Source organism: Epinephelus lanceolatus, chromosome 1 (genome assembly GCF_041903045.1).
Source record: "Epinephelus lanceolatus isolate andai-2023 chromosome 1, ASM4190304v1, whole genome shotgun sequence".
Lineage (NCBI taxonomy): Eukaryota > Metazoa > Chordata > Actinopteri > Perciformes > Serranidae > Epinephelus > Epinephelus lanceolatus.
The window spans coordinates 33,282,673-33,300,009 of NC_135734.1; the positions used below are offsets into that span (position 1 = coordinate 33,282,673).

Here is a 17,337-nt window from a genome sequence, read left to right on the forward strand (position 1 = left end):
AGGGACACTAGTGGGCGTAAAGTGTACTGCAACTCAGCTTTTATTTATTTAACATCATAGTGACGACACATCTTTGAGTTTTTACATAGATCTATTTATGGAGCCGGATTAATTGAAGATCCATTACATGTAATTATGATTAGTGCAGATACAAAGCAATACAGAATAACTATTTTCTGCAGTCATGTAGTGGTCAACATTAAAGGAAAAAATCAACAGGCTTAAATGAATACATTTAATATCGTTCTCCACCTCTATAGTAGGGCTGCAAGTAAAGATTATTTTCATTGTCGACTAATCTGTCGATTATTTCTTCGATTAGTCGACTAATCATTTTCTCAAAAAATGTGTTAAAATGTTGAAAAATGTCGGTCTGTCTCTCCCAAACCCCAAAATTATGTCATCTAATGTCTTGTTTCATACTCACGCCAAAGGGTTTTAGTTCACTGTCACGGGAGAGTGTATAAAGCTGCCAGTATCTGAACGTAAGAAGCTGCAATAAGAGTATTTTGGGGTACTTTTATAGTACTTTTCTATGAAAAATGACTCAAACCGATTAGTCGACTACTAAAATAGTCACCGATTATTTTAATAGATGATTAGTCATTGATTAGTCAAATAATCATTGCAGCCCTACTCTACAGTAGGTTAATCTTAATGAAAAATGAAAAAACTTAATATACATATGCTTTTTTACTAAATCACAGTGTTAGATTTTCTTTTAAAAACATTATGGCACTCCCTCTTCAAATGATTTCAATATGTTTGTACACGTGTATTTGTTGCATATTTACACTGTTGTACAGAAACCGTAACAGTGAAATATCTGACATAAACACCACAAAATAAAAAGGAAACAAAAATGCAAACGCTGCCAAATGCTCACAGCAACAGTATATGCATGCATTTCTAGTATAAATAGCCCATTTAAGATATAATACATCTCTGCATTTTCATTTTTACAACCTGTTATAAGTGTTTAATATGACTTTAGTGTGTTTATTTTTAATAGTCAGGTTGCCCTTTTGTAAAGTGACATTTCCGTGAGAGCCTTGTCTTGAACTGGTCACATCACTCTTCGTCACTGCTGCTGCTGCTACTGCTGCTGCTGCTGCTGCTGCTGGAGGAGGACTGTGGAGAGACACAGAAAGATTTATATGAATTCATATTAATACAGCTTAAATGACAGTTTTAAACACAAACAGCAAGGGTTTACTTTAATACGAGATGCTTTTTATTAAACACAAAATTAATTAAGCATTTTTAAGATGGAACTTTGGGGCTCTGGGAACCTGTGACAGGCATTTTTTTTACTGTGTTCTAACATTTCTTCTGCACATTAATCAACAATAAAAAATAATCTGCAGTTGAATCACTAATTACCTCAAATGGTGTAGAAAACAAATGACTTTCCATTAGTACTATTTACATCAAGTGTTTTGTCTGTGCTCATAAGGCATCATCATGTTTCATAATACAATCTACTAACGTGTTATTGTTTGTTTTGATGTGCCGTGATGATATCATTAATCTCAGTGATAATAATTACTATCTCTTCAAGTAAAACCTAAACCATGTTGATCCCTGACGGTGCTGTGACTCTTCAGCTGTGCTGTGCTTTGCACACATTGAGTCACGACTGAATTGGCATTGTTTGGTGATGGTGTGTGTTCGCAGCACTGACTGACGTGAAGTTAGAGGCCCTGAGGCTGAGGGGCGTAGGCAGGTTCAAGTTTCATCTTTTTATCTGGCACTGGCGTTAATACTTCACCTACAGGAGGAGCCGTTTCAAACAATTCTAATGTGGCCTGCCTTACAGCTAAAGCTCACCTTGCCGTGTTTGAAGCCCTTGGGTCCTTTCTTCATCTTCTTCATCTTCTTCATTTTTTTGTGGGCTTTATGTCCGACCAAACCCATGCCCATTCCAGCCAATCCTCCGGCGCATGCTCCAGCCATGGGATTTAACCCTCCAGGATAATGACCTTTGTGTTTATCCTTGTGTTTATCCTTGTGGCCTTTGTGGGCTTTATGGCCTTTTGGGGAGTGTGGATACGGACCAGGGTGAACACCTGCCGGAGGGACTACTGGATATCCACCTGGAGCTGCAGGATAAACCCCTGGAGGTCGATAAGGCATCGCTCCAGGTGCATTTGGTACCATGGCTGGGTGCATGCCAGCCGGGTATTGACCAGCTGGGTATGGCCCAGCCGGGTACGCTGGATGTGGAGCTTGGGGGAAGGCACCTGATGGGGGTGCAGTAGGATATGCAGGGTTGTAGCCAGGTGGGAAGACAGGGTTTGGTGGACCCACTGGAGGAGGAGGACCTGGTATACATAAAAGCACACATACACACTTTCTTCTTTACAACACCAGGCATAAGACAAAATAACTGTATGCTTATTAAGTATGATTCTCACCTTGATTTGGCCACATGGTGTTATGTTTTTTGACCTGACAGGTCAAATACTTCAGGTCTCTGAGGGAACAATAAGAAAGAAAATGCACTTAATGTTAAGTATAAATACATCTCATGTTAAAAGCAACCATTATTAGAAGTGTTACTACACTGTAACGTATTATATAACTTAATATGTAGGTGTAGATTCAATTTTTTTTTCCAAACAATGTAGTTCTGTAGTTTCTGAGAGGATATCCTCTGTATCTGTCTCCACATTTGGTTGTTATACATGTTATATCTGCTATAAGTGTGCCATGTAAAAAGTGTTTGACCAAAACTCAGAAAATTTAAATCAGTTTTACAGGTCCCAATATTACAATACATTTTGCCAGGGGGCTGTACTCTGTAATTTATCATACAGTATCAGAAGAGCAAAAATCTCTAGTATTACTTTTTAAATATTTGTAAGTATTTGTGTCTCATTGTAACTTGGTGGTGAGCATATATAGCTGTCTTTCTGGGTGTTTTTTTTTCCATCCCACCTGTACATTTTTTATGTCACAGTATTCTTTTTGTCTTTTGTCTTATTTAATCATATGTTTTAATTAATAATTGTTTTGTCCAACAAGATTTACAATACACAACATTTAGAGAAGTAGCAAATGTTCACATTTTAGGACCTTAAATTATTTCTAAATGTTCAAAACTGTTGATGATTCATTGATGGAATAATTGTTTCAGCACTTGTGTATAGAAAATGTGGCGACCACCATACTATATATATCAACATAAATTTTACAAAAGGGTACATGGTGTCACAACCTGTGTTGGGGAAGCTACTTTGAAAGCACAGCTTCGCAAGCTAATGATTACTTTACACTGGAAGGCGTTGAACTACAGCAAAGATAACCTTGACATAGATAGTTTGTTAACTAAAGCCTCCTATTTAAAAATAAATAAATATAATCCTCATCAAATTGACATGTAGCCTACCTAATATACAAAATTATAACAAAATATTCCACAAAAAAGGTCACATGCCACTGATGCCAACATAAATGCCACTTAATTGAGTTTACTGCAGAGTGTCCACTTGTTTACAGGTCACACACACAGTGCAGGAATGCCAGCTTGGGTTTTGTACACAGTGTCCATCAGTCAGACACCTGTCTTCAGAAACCAGGTGTAGTAAATGCACCAAGCACGGTGAATCAGTTAGTCAGGTAACTTCTAAAATAGCATGCAACACCTTCTCTGAACATTTATTAACTAGCAGTAATCAAAATTTATGATTAATACAGGTGAAGGGAGTCCCAAATTGTTTGTAGTTTCTGTAGTTAACTATATTTTAAAAAGGCAAAAAAAGTTATCAGCTATTTGAATCCCTATGCAAATATAAATATAACTTGACTACCAGCAAACTATGGCAAAATATGGTTAAACTACTAGTTTAATTACATGTACTTCACTACTCCCCAACACTGTCATACAACAGTATTGTAATAAAGCAAAACTTTATTACAACTACTAACAAAATACTTGAATAAAAACTATACCTCTTGCTAACATAATTTAGCCATTTTCAGACACATTATATAAACACACTTATGACAGTTAATGACGTGACATAAACTGTAGTCTCGTGCCTCAACAAGTATCAGTAATTTCGCAACACTTTCTCCATTCAGCTCCACATTACAGGTATGATATGACAGAAATCACAATGACTCTAAATCATGTCATTATTGTAGTTTCTCGTTGTTTTGTCCCACAGACGCCATTTGTACTCACTGTGTGTCAGCATTAAAGTCTTACCGTGGAAACTCGCCTCAGGTCCGATTAAAGTTTATCAGGAATTCTGAGCTTCGTGTTTTTCTTCCGCATTGAGACCAGAAAAAAACAGACACATCAGGAAGCCACGCCCGTTGTTAAAGGGTGCGTACGTCATTTACGTCATGGCAAAAGTCCAGCTGCAGGCTTTGGATGAAAAGTTGGTCTACGTGTTTCTATGGTACAAAAGATAATGATAATGGAATCGATGTTTACTCCCAACCATTGTTATATTGTTATATTTAAAAGGCAACACACACAGGCCTGACTTTGAGTTATTGACTCACTTCAGTGTCACACATATTTCCATTTTATCATGGAGTAACAGTTATATAAATAGCTACATAGAGTTTTCTACAGCTTAAATTAATGTAATTTAACCAAAAATAAATAACTAAACCAATCTATGCAGAACAATCTTTTAATAATTTTAAAGAAGACATTACTCAGATGTTTTTAATCTCTTATTATGTTTGTAAATTTAATGAATGGCCCTCAGTGTCCTAATTTCTAATTTCTCTGTGTTGTATCTCTACCTCTGTCCGTGTTTTTCAAAGTCAAGGAAGGATCCTTAAATGGCTGAATTTCAAGGATGCTACATCATCAAATCCCATCTAAGGACTGTTCCAGTGTTAAGGATATTTCAAATTCTACCGAGGACTGAGTCCTTCATTCAGAGAATTTTCAAGGATCCACGTGTGTATCCTCAGCAGGTGTAAAGTACCCACGATGCTTTGTCATTTATTTGGATTAATATCTCTAGGAGTTTTTAATCATACAAGCATAAAAAAATACTACTACATAAACCCCATACTTTACACTTTCCAATATGTCAACTAATAAGATTTTTAAAATACAGTGATTAACCTAAAACATAAATGTTTTTAACTTAATTATTTACGAGAGTGATAGAGTGTTAAGTGCCACAAAAGTTTCATTTAGCCTACCTATTTGTTTTTTTTAGTATAATCCAGAAATATTTTCTCCCTAAAAGTCACACGACTTTGAAAATACTGCTACATTTGCTCAAATTGTACAACATTAGAGAGTGCCAAAATGATCACAGTATCCTAAAACCACCTCATTGCTTGGTAGGAAGGATCCTTGACTTTGAGAAACACCTCACGTGTCTCTGTCTAAATTAGCAGTTTTCTGATGTCTTTATTTTGTGCCAGTATCCAAAACTGCCAATTTTTTACATTGTTTTATTTATTTGTGTGTGCGCACTCACCATATTTTGTGTTTTTGGAAATAAAGTCAATCAATTGTATTTCTGCCCCATATGTTCATCACTGTAATTCCCCTATCTCTCATATGCACTGATGTTACTCAAGAAAAATGTGTTTTTTGTCAAGTATATTTATTGATTTTTCTCCTTTTTATAAACAACATCAAACAGCTCAGCACAACGCTGGTCCGCGCAACCATTAAGAATTAAAATGATGAAACCTTTAGATATGAATTTAAAACAACGGTACATTCCATAGGTGCAGTGTCTTTAAGTCAGTCGAGGAAAATGCGTGCAAGTGTTGAAGCCACAGTATAGTTTGAGAAATGGAGGTATAAAGGAAAGATTCAATTCTCAATTATTATGGAAAATATGGAAGCATAAAATTTGGCTTGAAAAGGAAACATTGGCAGTGAAAAAAATTAATTATACAAATATTAATAAGATTTTTTAAAGCAGACATTTTGACATGTTCATGATAGAAAAAGCACAGCTGCAGCTAATACAAATAATGATAGCTGTGTTCAGTTTAGGTATGTTCACTCCAGGGTTCAAGGTAAAAGCCCGTTTTAATAGGAGGAGCACAGGTGTTACTTATCACGTTAATGATTGTTGTGCTCACTTGTAAGCCATGACAGCATCACAGTGAGTCAACATGCACAGTGCCAGGAAGTCAGCAGTTAAATGAAATTCAGCCATCATTAATTTTATTGTACTTTTTCTACTGTGACATTTAAAAAAAATGTTTTCAATTAAAAAGGGCCTGTTGTGCACACTCGCTCACTGGTGTATTAAATGTAACAGAGCCATCATTAACAGTAATGGCTCCAGCTGTTATTTTTTTGCTATGACAAGTCAGAGTGTCTGCTGTGAAAAAGGAATAATACTGTAAATAACTAGAAGTATCTTTGTCTTTTTAATAATTAGCGTATTATTTAAATACAAAACCAAAATCACTTTTATAGTTAAATAAAATTAGGCAAACAATACAAACTAACCAACTGCTGAGAGTGAAGGAGGAACATTTTCTTTTCTTGCAAAAACAATTGTGTGTATTCAAGTGAAACCGTTGACGTCCTGGGATGAAAGACAAATTTCTTTTTTTTTTCTGACAATAATGTGAAATCAAATCAAATTATGCCATTATAGACACACTTTTTAATCTTATATTATGTAGCTGGATTATAAATCATTAATCCAGTTGTAGTTTTTAGTAGAAAGAGAGAGTGTAATGGAAACATGTCCAAGTCAAAAAGAAAAAGAAATCATACTTAAACAAGGGGCAGCTGCACAGTTCAATCTGATAAATATATATATGTACTGAAAAGCTAAACAGTAGGTAGTGTTGTCACGATCCTAGGATTTCAAACTTTGATACAATACCTTGAAAAACATCTACCAGTATATTCAATACCATATTCGAAACCACAGTTTCTTTTAAAAACAAGGGAAGAAGGCAATGAGCAACAAAAGATGATATGACCCAAAAAATTAACAGGAAATTTGTGAAAAGAGAAAATTAAAAACAAGAAAATTAGTAAAAGAAAAAGAAAGAACATTAAAAACAAACAAGGACATTATAAAAGTCTGTTAAATAATTTGAAAGTGTAATAATCACAATAATAAATATAGTTTTCCCCTAGCTTTTATCTTTGCTGTTTTCTTCTTCTCCCTCTCTGCATTGTTTGCCTTCTTATGAATGATTTCATTTTTTCCCCCCTATTTTTTCTTCCATAAATAATTTTCTAAATCTGTTACAATTGTGCAATTTCTGGGACATTTCTCATTAGGTTAATTATTGCCTTTTTTCTTATGTTTTTGAAAGAAACCACACCAATTTGCTCAAGGTTCAAAGGTTTAAATACTTGCAGAAGGCGTTTCAAAGGGTTAAAGATAAATATATCAAGGTTATGACATGACAATGGCTTTTCTCTTCTTGGTTAGTAGCAGAGAGCAGCAGAATGACTGTAATAATCATTAACAAGAGAAAGCGAGAAAGTGCAGGTGATATATGTGTATGGATACTGTGGAAAATGAGTATTAAAACTGTTTCAAAGATTCAGAATCGATGTATCGATAAATCACTAATTTTGAAACACTAAAAAACAGAGACACAAAGAGCACAGTTCAAATGCTTGATATGTAGATTACAACAGGTCAACTTAAAAAGTCATGGAGAGTAAAAAGACTGAAGAGAGATTAATCTGTCCACAACACAGCGAGCAGTCAGTCGGGCGTCTGGGTCACCGTCCCAACAGTCTGTCAGGAGCTCCTGCAGCACAGAGCCCTGAAGGTTATGCAAATGTTGTCAGTACATTAACAAACCCAGCTAAATATCATCAATATTTGCATGAGCTATCCAGTAGATTTATCATCATTGCTGCCTAGCGAGTAGTAACCAAAAAAAGTATGGTCAAGTTAGAGGCACCTGTGTAAGAATACCTGTGGTAGCAGTTCCCAGTGTTTAGGTATGGAGGGTCTCTTGTCCATGTGAAACACATATCGGATGAGGCTGTCCAGTGTCACATCGGCTCCCAGCTCAGACTCGTAAGGCAGCAGATGCTGTGGAGCGATGCCGCCTGCAGATGGAGACATACACATGACTTTTAACATCCATTTATTACCGCAGGATACTGTCTATAGGTAAAGTGTATTCAAATTGTGAAAATCTGACAGCATTGATTGATGCAATATTTATTAGCTTTGATTAATTATGATGATGAGTGGTGTTCTTTGGCTGAAAAATCTATCACACTCTCATCCACCAGTATCTTCCTAAGTTGTTTTCTTAAATTTGTCTTTGAGAAACGTCCTGAGAAAATGTTGGTGAAGATTCTTAGTCATCCAGGTCATGGTAATCTTAAGTGCTATATCGTAGGAAGCTAGACTTGCTTGAGTTTCTTGAAGACGTTTCAGCTCTCATCCAAGAAGCTTCTTCAGTTCTAACAGACTCTGTAAGGGTTCACACCCACACAGGGTTTAAAGCCTGTGACTCCGCACCAGTCTATTAGAACTGAAGAAGCCTCCTGGATGAGAGGTGAAACCGTGGCTGGATCAATTGGGAACCACTGAGGTACAGAGTTTCTGTGGATTACAGTAGGTGGAGCATTAGACACCCTCTTCAGTTACTAATGGCTTTCCATGAATGTCTGATCAGTGAAGTTTACCTTCAAATAAATCAGAGCAGCGCATCCAGATCTCCCACAGCAGCAGTCCCAAAGCGTAGATGTCCGCCTGCATGAGACACCAGCTGCTGCTCAGGTTTACAGAGCCCTCCAGGATCTCAGGGGACATGTAGCGCAGCGTGCCCAACTGAGCATGACCCTGCAGATAGATAGTAATGTCAGTGTGTCCACATATTAGATGTTGTTCTATGTTTTTATTTCTTCTGGGAGAAATTTTAATGAACACAAAAGCAGTCATATTTTACAAAGATGACTACTCACCTTTTTATAATTTCACTGTACCATGAATTAACCATAATTTGTGGCTCCACCTGGGTCTTACCTTCATGTTTGTTGCATGGCTCTGCCAGCAGCGACGTCCCGAACAAGAACACAGGATGGTTGAGCATCCGAAATCACACAGCACACAGGTACCATCTGCTCTCACGAGCACGTTGGAGCTGCTTAAGTCTCTGTGGGCCACAGGAGGTTTATGCACATCTGCAGGAAATTACACGCATGTATAATAATTAGCAGATTTTCATTTATTTAGTTGAAGAAATACTCAAACCTCATTCGTCAAGCATATCAGCCTCCCAAAGGCTGGCAAGACTAGCAGGCACTACAGGTGAGATGACACAAAATAATTCAAATCTCACCCTCTCAGCAATATTGTTTAACTGTGAAGTCTGCTTCATGTTTATAATCAAAAAATCCCGTAATACGTGAGCTGTTTGTGTGCAGCCAGATTTTGAAAATCAGCATTCACCTGAAGAATTCTCCCCTGGATGTATTTAATTCTGTTTGATAAAAACTGTTCTAATTATTAATCATGTTTGATATTTTAGCTACAATGTGCACACAGACTCACATGACAATACGGGGATGACTTTCTGTATTGGTCTACAACAACACAAACATGCAGGCACACATTTGTTCACAAAAACATTTGGACCAATACCATGTCTGTGAAGGTCAGAGTGGAGATAGGAAAGTCCCTGCGATAAAGACTGGCACAACTTCAGTGACATCATCCAGTTGGTGGTGTATTTAGACAGATAGGAGTGGAGAGAACCCTGAAATCAAAGGGACGCCAGTTATTTCTGTCCAAGAACGTGAACACTAAAGAGTTCAAAGCGTCTGGCCACATCGGCTTCACATGTACAGTAAGGACAGGAGTGTGAGAGACGATAGAAGTTGAGCTAGATTTCTAGAAATCATGTATCCACCTTTTAGGTTGGTATGGTGAAATTGTTAGTAAACAGTTGCCTGTTTCCAAATCCAGCAGATACAGAGCAACTTTATTATTCATTTGAAGTCGTGTTTGTGTCCACCTGATGAATTTAAGTCCACTATTCACTCACTTTTAGGTCTCTACCAAATCCTGAGGGAAACATGGGGCTTTTTAGCTGCTAAATGTTCCACTATGTTCATCAGCTAGTCTCCAACTGTGTCTGTCTGCTGATTGGTGCGGAGCAGGTAGTATACAGTGAGATTTTAGAGCTTTTTCTCTGAAACCAGCTGCCTGCTTGTGCAGGCCGAACAGTTTAACAATAAGCTGAAACTTACTGTAAAGCTGCAGATTCATGTGATAAGCCTCTGTAGTTCATGACTATGAGTGACCACATTCACAGTCTTTACACTGGGCCTCATTCACTAATATGTGCATAGAAATGCTCTTACTACTTGCATAAGGTAAATGTGCATGCACAACTACCGTCAGATTCATGAATCTGTTGGCTCTGTGTGTATAGTACTATATCTGGATGATTCAAAATTGAAAGGTGCGTTCCCGCTATCAGCAATCAGCATCCTGCCACGCTCCCATTTCTCAATATAAAGAAATACCTTTGCCCAAAAGCATATTATGGAGAAAGCAGTTAAGTTGATTCTATGCGCACACTAAGGCCCAGACACACCAGTGTCAGGCCGCCTTTAAGTGTCTTTAAATGTCTTGGCAGCCGGAAACAGCTGATAAGCCATTTCTTGTTCTCTTCAAATATGTTATGTCGGTCTCTGATGCGCGCTCTCCTGAAGGCACACAGTGCAGCATCTTCCAGTAAGGCTAGATAAGATTAAGATATACTTTATTGATCTCCCAGAGGGGAAATTCAAATGTCACAGCAGCATGAGACAAAAACAAAAAGACATTAAATAGAATAAAGATAAGAGAGAAAAAAAAAATTAAAATAAAATAAAATTGCTACATAAAGATGAATAAAGTGACTAAAAATGGCAGACAAAGTGTTGAATAAGAAGAATGCCATCCTAGCACCTGCTTCAAGGTAAATCAGAATATTTCACATACCATGGATGCCTGTTTATATCAACAAGAAAAACAACAATAGTAATAATAATATTAATGATAACTTCATGACACTAAAAATTGGTGGTAGTAGCCGTCATTACAGGCAGATTCAATAAAAACAATGGAAACCAAAACTGTTACATTTCAGTATGGACACACTCATATACTCCACTGTAAGCTAGGACTGTGACACTTTTTTATAGTCAAACATTTTAATTATGACAATAATTGATGAGGATGAAAGGGCGTCAAATAAGTGCATGCTTTCTTAAATGAACCGTTTTAAATATTTTTATCTATTAAAGACTTTTTAATGAATGTGGTTTTGAAATCCTATGTATTAAAGTTGTGTGTTTACATTTTCTAAAATTGCCAGGTCTTTATCAGTTGTGTGCACGCATAGTCTGAGGCGGTTCTCAACTTGATCACGAAGTGAGAACAAATTCAGGTAGAAAAACACTGATGAATTCCAGTTTTGAGTGTAAAACGTTCATAGGCACACTTCAAGCACAGATTTCTGCGTACACACTCTTTATGAACGAGGCCCAGTGTTTTCACATTCTCATTTGATTGTTAGTATAAAAATGTTGATTATGGCCACTTACAGCATTCAGTTGTGGTCAAATGTCACATTTTTTTAAGAATTAATTTGCTTATGAGAGTTAAATACTTCTATAATGACTGGTTGCCACTCACATATTCAGCAAATTGCAGGACGATGAGCCAGCTCCCTCCATCCTGTTTCCTGCCAGTACCCAGGAAGTGGACAATCCCAGCATGCTTCATCAGTGGGAGCTCATAGACCGCCTTCTCTGCAGTAAATTTATGTTTCCAGCCTCCAGGGAAAACTTTCACCGCCACCATGGATCCCTGGTATTTCCCCTGCCAAACAGTTGCAAAATGCCCATGGCCCACAATCTGGAAAATGCAGATACAGGTCACATGCAGGTAAAATGACATTACTATATTACTTATCTATATTTTGCAAACAGTTCACCATACAGTATGAATCCATGTGATAGCTGAGCTTACCTGCTGCAATTCAAGGTCAGCAACGTCAATCTCAGAGGTTGTTGTTGTTGTTTGGCAGGAGCACAGCCGTGAGACACTGTAATCATCGAGGAGAGGTGGATTCTTCTCTAAAATAATGAGAGTAGACAGGTCTTGTAATGAACACTCACATTGAAGGTAAGCTGACAATAAAGTCACTGTTAATTTTCTCTGCTAGCTCGAGTGAAAAGCCATAGAAATCTGAGTGAGAGCAACAAAGGACAGAGGTAAAAGGGAGTGTTACAGTGGAGATAAACACCAAGGTCAGATGAGAATGAAACAGTTACAAGGTCAAACAAAGACATCATGAGAATCTGAGGTTAGAAAATGTGGAAACATGACTGAACAATGTTTTTCTCTCATCCTTTGAGAAACATAGAACACAGAGACGACAAAATCTTTTTACCCGTTTAAGGGCAACAGCTAAACAGCCTGTCTGATCTGAATCCATTATTGAGCCACTAAAGATGATCATTCAGCAGCTGTAATCCCCTAACTCCATTTTCCCATGATGAGTCAGTCATGTGGGAGTGGGGATTTTTTTTTGGATGAAGTTTGTTATCTATATCTGAGGAATCAAGACAAACTCCTCTTGTGTGTGCTCTCAGGCAACACCTGCAAACATCAACAGCTGACTCACTGCAAAGGCATCTATTGTAGAGACAGGAAAGGTGGGAAAGAGAGGGGAATGACATGCAGCAAAGGGCCACAGGTTGGATTCAAACCCTGGCCTGCTGCAAAGGACTCAGCCTATATGGGGTGCACTCTCTACCAGGTGCACTAGAAGTCGCGCCCAAGTGAAATTAATAAATATATTTTGTAATTTCTAACTTGATATTGAAAAAAAGGATCTTACTTTTCTTTTTAAATAGGCTCCTTTGTTTGGCAGCAATGATCATGAAGCACAGCAAAACTCCAGTCAGAATTATTACAACAGCTTTCATGTTGTTACCTAAGAAGAAAACAAAGAGTGTATGTTAATATTATCTGTGAATGATGAAAAACACACCGCTTAAGTCAATCAAATGTACTTCTTACTTGACATGTTTCCTTATAAAATGAAAATAGTATATTAAAAACTAGAATTAGCCCCTCATGACTGTTTGCCTTCGCTAACCAGTCAGGTTGCAGTTTACATCCATGTCTGTCCAGACTCATATATGTAGTGAGGACTTTAATGGAACTTAAAGAAAGTTATTAAGTGTGTTTTTTTAGGCATAATATGATTGATTGATATGATGATTCCTATACATCTTCACCCGGCAGCACAGAGGATCAATACAATCAGCACAGTTTCAAGATTAGTGTCACCAATTGATTATCTGACCAAGTGTCTCCCCTTCTGTTCCTGTGATATAATGTTAAATAATGGTCAGATAAGTGTTTTTGCAGAACATAGTGATGTCACAGTGAAGTTGACCTTTGACCTTTTGGATATAAACTCTCATCACCTCATCATTTTACTCTATTTGATGTTTGTGTGAAACTTTGTCATAATTAGCATATGAATTTTTGAGTTGTGGCCAAAAACATGTTACAGTGACGTTTGACGTTCAACCACCTAATTCTAATCAGATCATGATATAATTTTATTGGAAGATCCCTTAGCATTTCTTCAAACTGTCAAACTTCAAATTAAAGGGGAGTAGAAGGCTGGTCTCAAGCTCGGAGAAAAAAACAAACACTTAATGGCACTTTTCCACTAAACAAAAGGTCTTAAAGTTCCCATCCCTGTAACGTCATTCTGCAATATAATCTCCTGACCTTTGACCTGTGTTGTGCTGATGCTGGTTTATTGTACAAAGTGATCAGTCATCTGTTTCGTATCGCATTAAAAGAGTTTCTATTGCTACGGTCAGATAATGGGAGGACAACGTCAACCAAAAGACTGTGCAATACAGCACAGATCTACTAAGTTCAGCAGATCAGCCGTCTGCATTAGAGCAACAAATCTTTGGTGCTCAGTCACTACCAGTTTATACAAGGCAGTGCTGCTGCTTTGCTTATTTTAAATTCAGGATAAATTCATGTGTGGTACTTGACATTTGTTCCAAACTCTTGTTTAAAAAATATCCAGTTTTGTCACTACAAACACTGCTGGAAATGTCCCGAACTTTCATTAAAAAATACACTGCTTGGTCTCACACTATCCAACACCCCCCCCTCCTCTTGATGAGAAACTCAGCTCAGGTACAAGTAATCTGAACTATGTCACATTAGATATGTTGCTATGATATGTACAATGAAATGTAACATATCTCTGGTTTGCAGAAGTGCACGATGCCAACATTTTATTCTGGCAACTTGGCTGTTAACAGAGATGTTATTCTCTGTTTCCTGCCCAGGGACTACAGATGTAAATCAGCTTATAGCTAACTCTGCCACAGCTAAGACAGTGTGCATTGCCCCTGTCAAATAAATAAAGATTTTCTGTGATGAAAAGACAAATACCCCACTCTCGTCAGGATCTGATTTCATCACCAAGTTGTTTGCAAGTTGATCAGTGAGTGGTAGCAGTCTTAATGTTATCATACCTACAGAATAAGAGTAGGTGGGTCGAGGCTCTTCTGACTCTGTGGTCCATGTGATGTTGGTGTTGCAGAGGTCTGTGTTGCACACACATTTGATGAGTCGACTGTTGTGTGTTTTTGCCTTGCAGGTTGCATCTGGGCATGACTTTTCAGCCATGTCACAAGCTGCAAGAAAAAAATCAGTAACACAATTAAAGAAAATCAATTAAACCAGAATAGATTCTAAATCATTTGATAAAATTTGAAGTGCAAAAATGTGTAGGACTCTTATAATGGTACAAGAAAAGAATCCAGACCAGTCCAAACATCTTAAGTTTTTACCACATTTTCTTACCGAGAAGGTCAACCTCTGGGTGACCATCGATGATCAGAAAATAGCCCACGCAGCATTTGGAGTCCTCACAGAGCTGCACAGACCCATTCACATTGCCAGCAGTTATGTATTTGTTGTTCTGAGGAGTCACTTGAAATGCACACCGTCTCTTCTGAGGAAACGACTGGCCTGAGATGCATGTAAAGATGCATTCTGTAAGGAAGGAGAGAGACAAACAGCTGCTGTAGATGTGGTTTATCTGGACAAATATGACCTCCCTCAAGTATTTTCTTGATGCTTGTTGACGCAAGTGATATGCTCCACTAAAGAAACACTCTTTCCAGGAACATTTTATCAGCGCAGTAGTTGCAGGGCATACGCTGGTGGCATTTATTGCAGCATTTGGCAAAAACAAGACTCAAAGGAGGTCGACATATTCGTATCTACATCCACTCCTGCAGGATTAAAATGTGGTCGGGGGGTCTGTTACCTTATTTACATTCAAAGAACATGACTTAACATTTTATTGTGGGTTACTCTCAAACAACCCAAAAGACAGAGAGAAAGACACACACACATGCAGCTTAAGAGTTTTAAAAGGAAGAATTTCCGATCGCAAGTTCACTCACCCACAGCCAAAATCAGCCACCACAGTTGCAGGATCATGGTCACTAAGCCAGGACCGGCCAAGCAGGGAGTGTTTATCAGTCCTGGGAATGTGAGAGGAGTTTCCCACGTTTCCCAGCATCACTCCCACTGCCACACACCTGCATGTACAACATATACTGTGCGCATAAACCACCATTCAATATTATTCAATCAATATTATCATCTCCCACTGTTAAGGAATATCATCTGTACTCAACTAGAGGGATGCCTTCACTGCAGCTGCTGATCTAGTCCTTTTGGGCCACAGGTAAACTTAAAGCAAAGAGGTTTCAGACAAATTCACTGGGGCCACAGAACGAGGCACTTTAACCTGCACTGGTTTCCTTTTTTAGAATACAATTCAAAATTTTGGTTTACAAAGCATATATTAGCACATATAGCTCATATTATTATAGCCCCTCACAAACATATGGAAGCCCAGTAATACCAGTAAATTAAAATTATGAGATTATGTGCCAGGATTTACTAAATCAAAACCATAAAATACTTAATAAAAGTTCATCCATCCATTTTCATCCCTCTCCAGCTTCTCCTGGGGGACCCCAAGGCGTTCCCTGGCCAGATGAGATATGTAGTCCCTCCAGGGTGTTCTGGGTCTGCCCCGGGGCCTCCTCCTTAACAAAAGTTCTGACTTTTTAAATAAAAATTTAGAATGAATTAATTCTGTGTAATTATCTTGGCTAAATGTTCATCATCAAGTCTAAATTTTAATATGTAGCCCACAACACTTTGTTTTACGATCAAACACCTGCAAAACAGATGACATTCCCATTATCCAGAGTAACTTGGAAATAAAGGTTGGAGTTCCCAGTGAATAAATGTGTAGGAAAAAATATGTAGAAACTAGATTTTCAAAATACATAGAGACTGCAGTCCACACACATTATGAGACAATGGGCCCCTGAGCACAGATATACAAAGGACCACACAACATCTCCTTCACAGGAGCAAGATACAGCCTTTAGATGGCTTTGCATCTCTTTGTAGTTATTATGCATCCTTTTGAGGTGTTGTCTCTTATTGTGGTCATTTTGTGTCTCCTTTTGGTAGTTTTGTGTGACTTGAGGGACATTTCGTCTTTTTAGGCCTCCATTTTGTGCATCTTTGTAGTTGTTTGTGGCCTGTTGAAGTAATTTTGTGTCTCCTTGTGGTCATTTTGTGTCTCTTTGTAATTGTTTTGCCCGTTTTTGCCATTATTTTGCATGTCCTTTCAGTTCCTTTGCATTTCTTTGTGGTCAGTTAGAGTCTCTTTTCAGGCAGTATGTCTTACGTTTGGTGACATTTTGATGTAAAGGCCAGTGGGGGCCCCTGACACTTTGGGCCCCTAGGCCTGTGCCTGGTAGACCCGTTCAGTAATCAATCCATGACACTACAGACAGGATGTTTATGAGAGAATTCTTGAAAACTACTTTTTCCTCAGAATTTCTGCCCTTATGTCTTGCAAAACATATGAAATCCTATTTAAGTTTTAGGCCAAATGATCATTTCCAGTTAATTATAAATGCAGTAATAAAAAAATCAACTTAAAATTTGCTGTTATGTGTTTTTTGTTATGTGTGTTTTGTTAGTATGCTAACATGCTAAACTTTGAGCATGGTAAACCCATTGGGTAACACATTATTCTTGCTAAACATTTTCAGCACTGTCATTGTGAGCTTGTTAGCATAACTGCAAACTATTATTGTTACAACTACATATTTTGTCTTGTCAGTTTTTACTTTTTTTTCCGAATTTTGACGTTCATTTTAAATCTCATAATATTTATTTACCTGAATATTATCTTGACCTCTGAACAAACTCACCTCTGCCCAGACGCCATTTCCTGTGTGTTTGGCACTGTCTTTGA

The 17,337-nt window shown here is 37.7% G+C and overlaps 2 protein-coding genes across 2 annotated transcripts; both read right to left on the reverse strand.

The window, feature by feature from the left end:
• Positions 1-22: 22 nt before the first annotated feature.
• On the reverse strand, positions 23-4,344 carry prr13 (proline rich 13). The gene is made up of 4 exons (XM_033625750.2): positions 4,214-4,344; positions 2,418-2,476; positions 1,831-2,324; positions 23-1,131 (listed from the first exon to the last, which is right to left on the reverse strand). The coding sequence occupies exons 2-4, from the start codon at positions 2,431-2,433 to the stop codon at positions 1,072-1,074; spliced, it is 570 nt and encodes a 189-aa protein (XP_033481641.1). The 5' UTR covers positions 2,434-2,476; positions 4,214-4,344; the 3' UTR covers positions 23-1,071.
• Positions 4,345-5,583: 1,239 nt separating this feature from the next.
• Positions 5,584-17,324, reverse strand: LOC117256370 (anti-Muellerian hormone type-2 receptor-like). The gene is made up of 12 exons (XM_033625747.2): positions 17,294-17,324; positions 15,452-15,589; positions 14,844-15,035; positions 14,513-14,674; positions 12,835-12,930; positions 11,961-12,067; positions 11,625-11,846; positions 9,582-9,696; positions 8,964-9,121; positions 8,624-8,780; positions 7,899-8,035; positions 5,584-7,743 (listed from the first exon to the last, which is right to left on the reverse strand). Exons 2-12 carry the CDS (start codon positions 15,486-15,488, stop codon positions 7,627-7,629), a joined length of 1,500 nt encoding a protein of 499 aa, XP_033481638.1. The 5' UTR covers positions 15,489-15,589; positions 17,294-17,324; the 3' UTR covers positions 5,584-7,626.
• Between the last annotated feature and the right edge of the window lie 13 nt (positions 17,325-17,337).

What these genes read in the sequence shown, in the direction of transcription:
- prr13 (XM_033625750.2), bottom strand. An exon ending in AGGGCTTCAAACACGGCAAG is followed by an intron (nt 1,132 to 1,830) that starts GTGAGCTTTAGC and finishes GTCTCTCCACAG; the next exon opens with TCCTCCTCCAGCAGCAGCAG.
- LOC117256370 (XM_033625747.2), bottom strand. Translation starts at nt 15,488, where the DNA reads ATGATCCTGCAACTGTGGTGGCTGATTTTGGCTGTGG. An exon ending in CTGACCTTGAATTGCAGCAG is followed by an intron (nt 11,847 to 11,960) that starts GTAAGCTCAGCT and finishes TGCATTTTCCAG; the next exon opens with ATTGTGGGCCATGGGCATTT. An exon ending in ACTGGGAACTGCTACCACAG is followed by an intron (nt 7,744 to 7,898) that starts GTATTCTTACAC and finishes CATAACCTTCAG; the next exon opens with GGCTCTGTGCTGCAGGAGCT.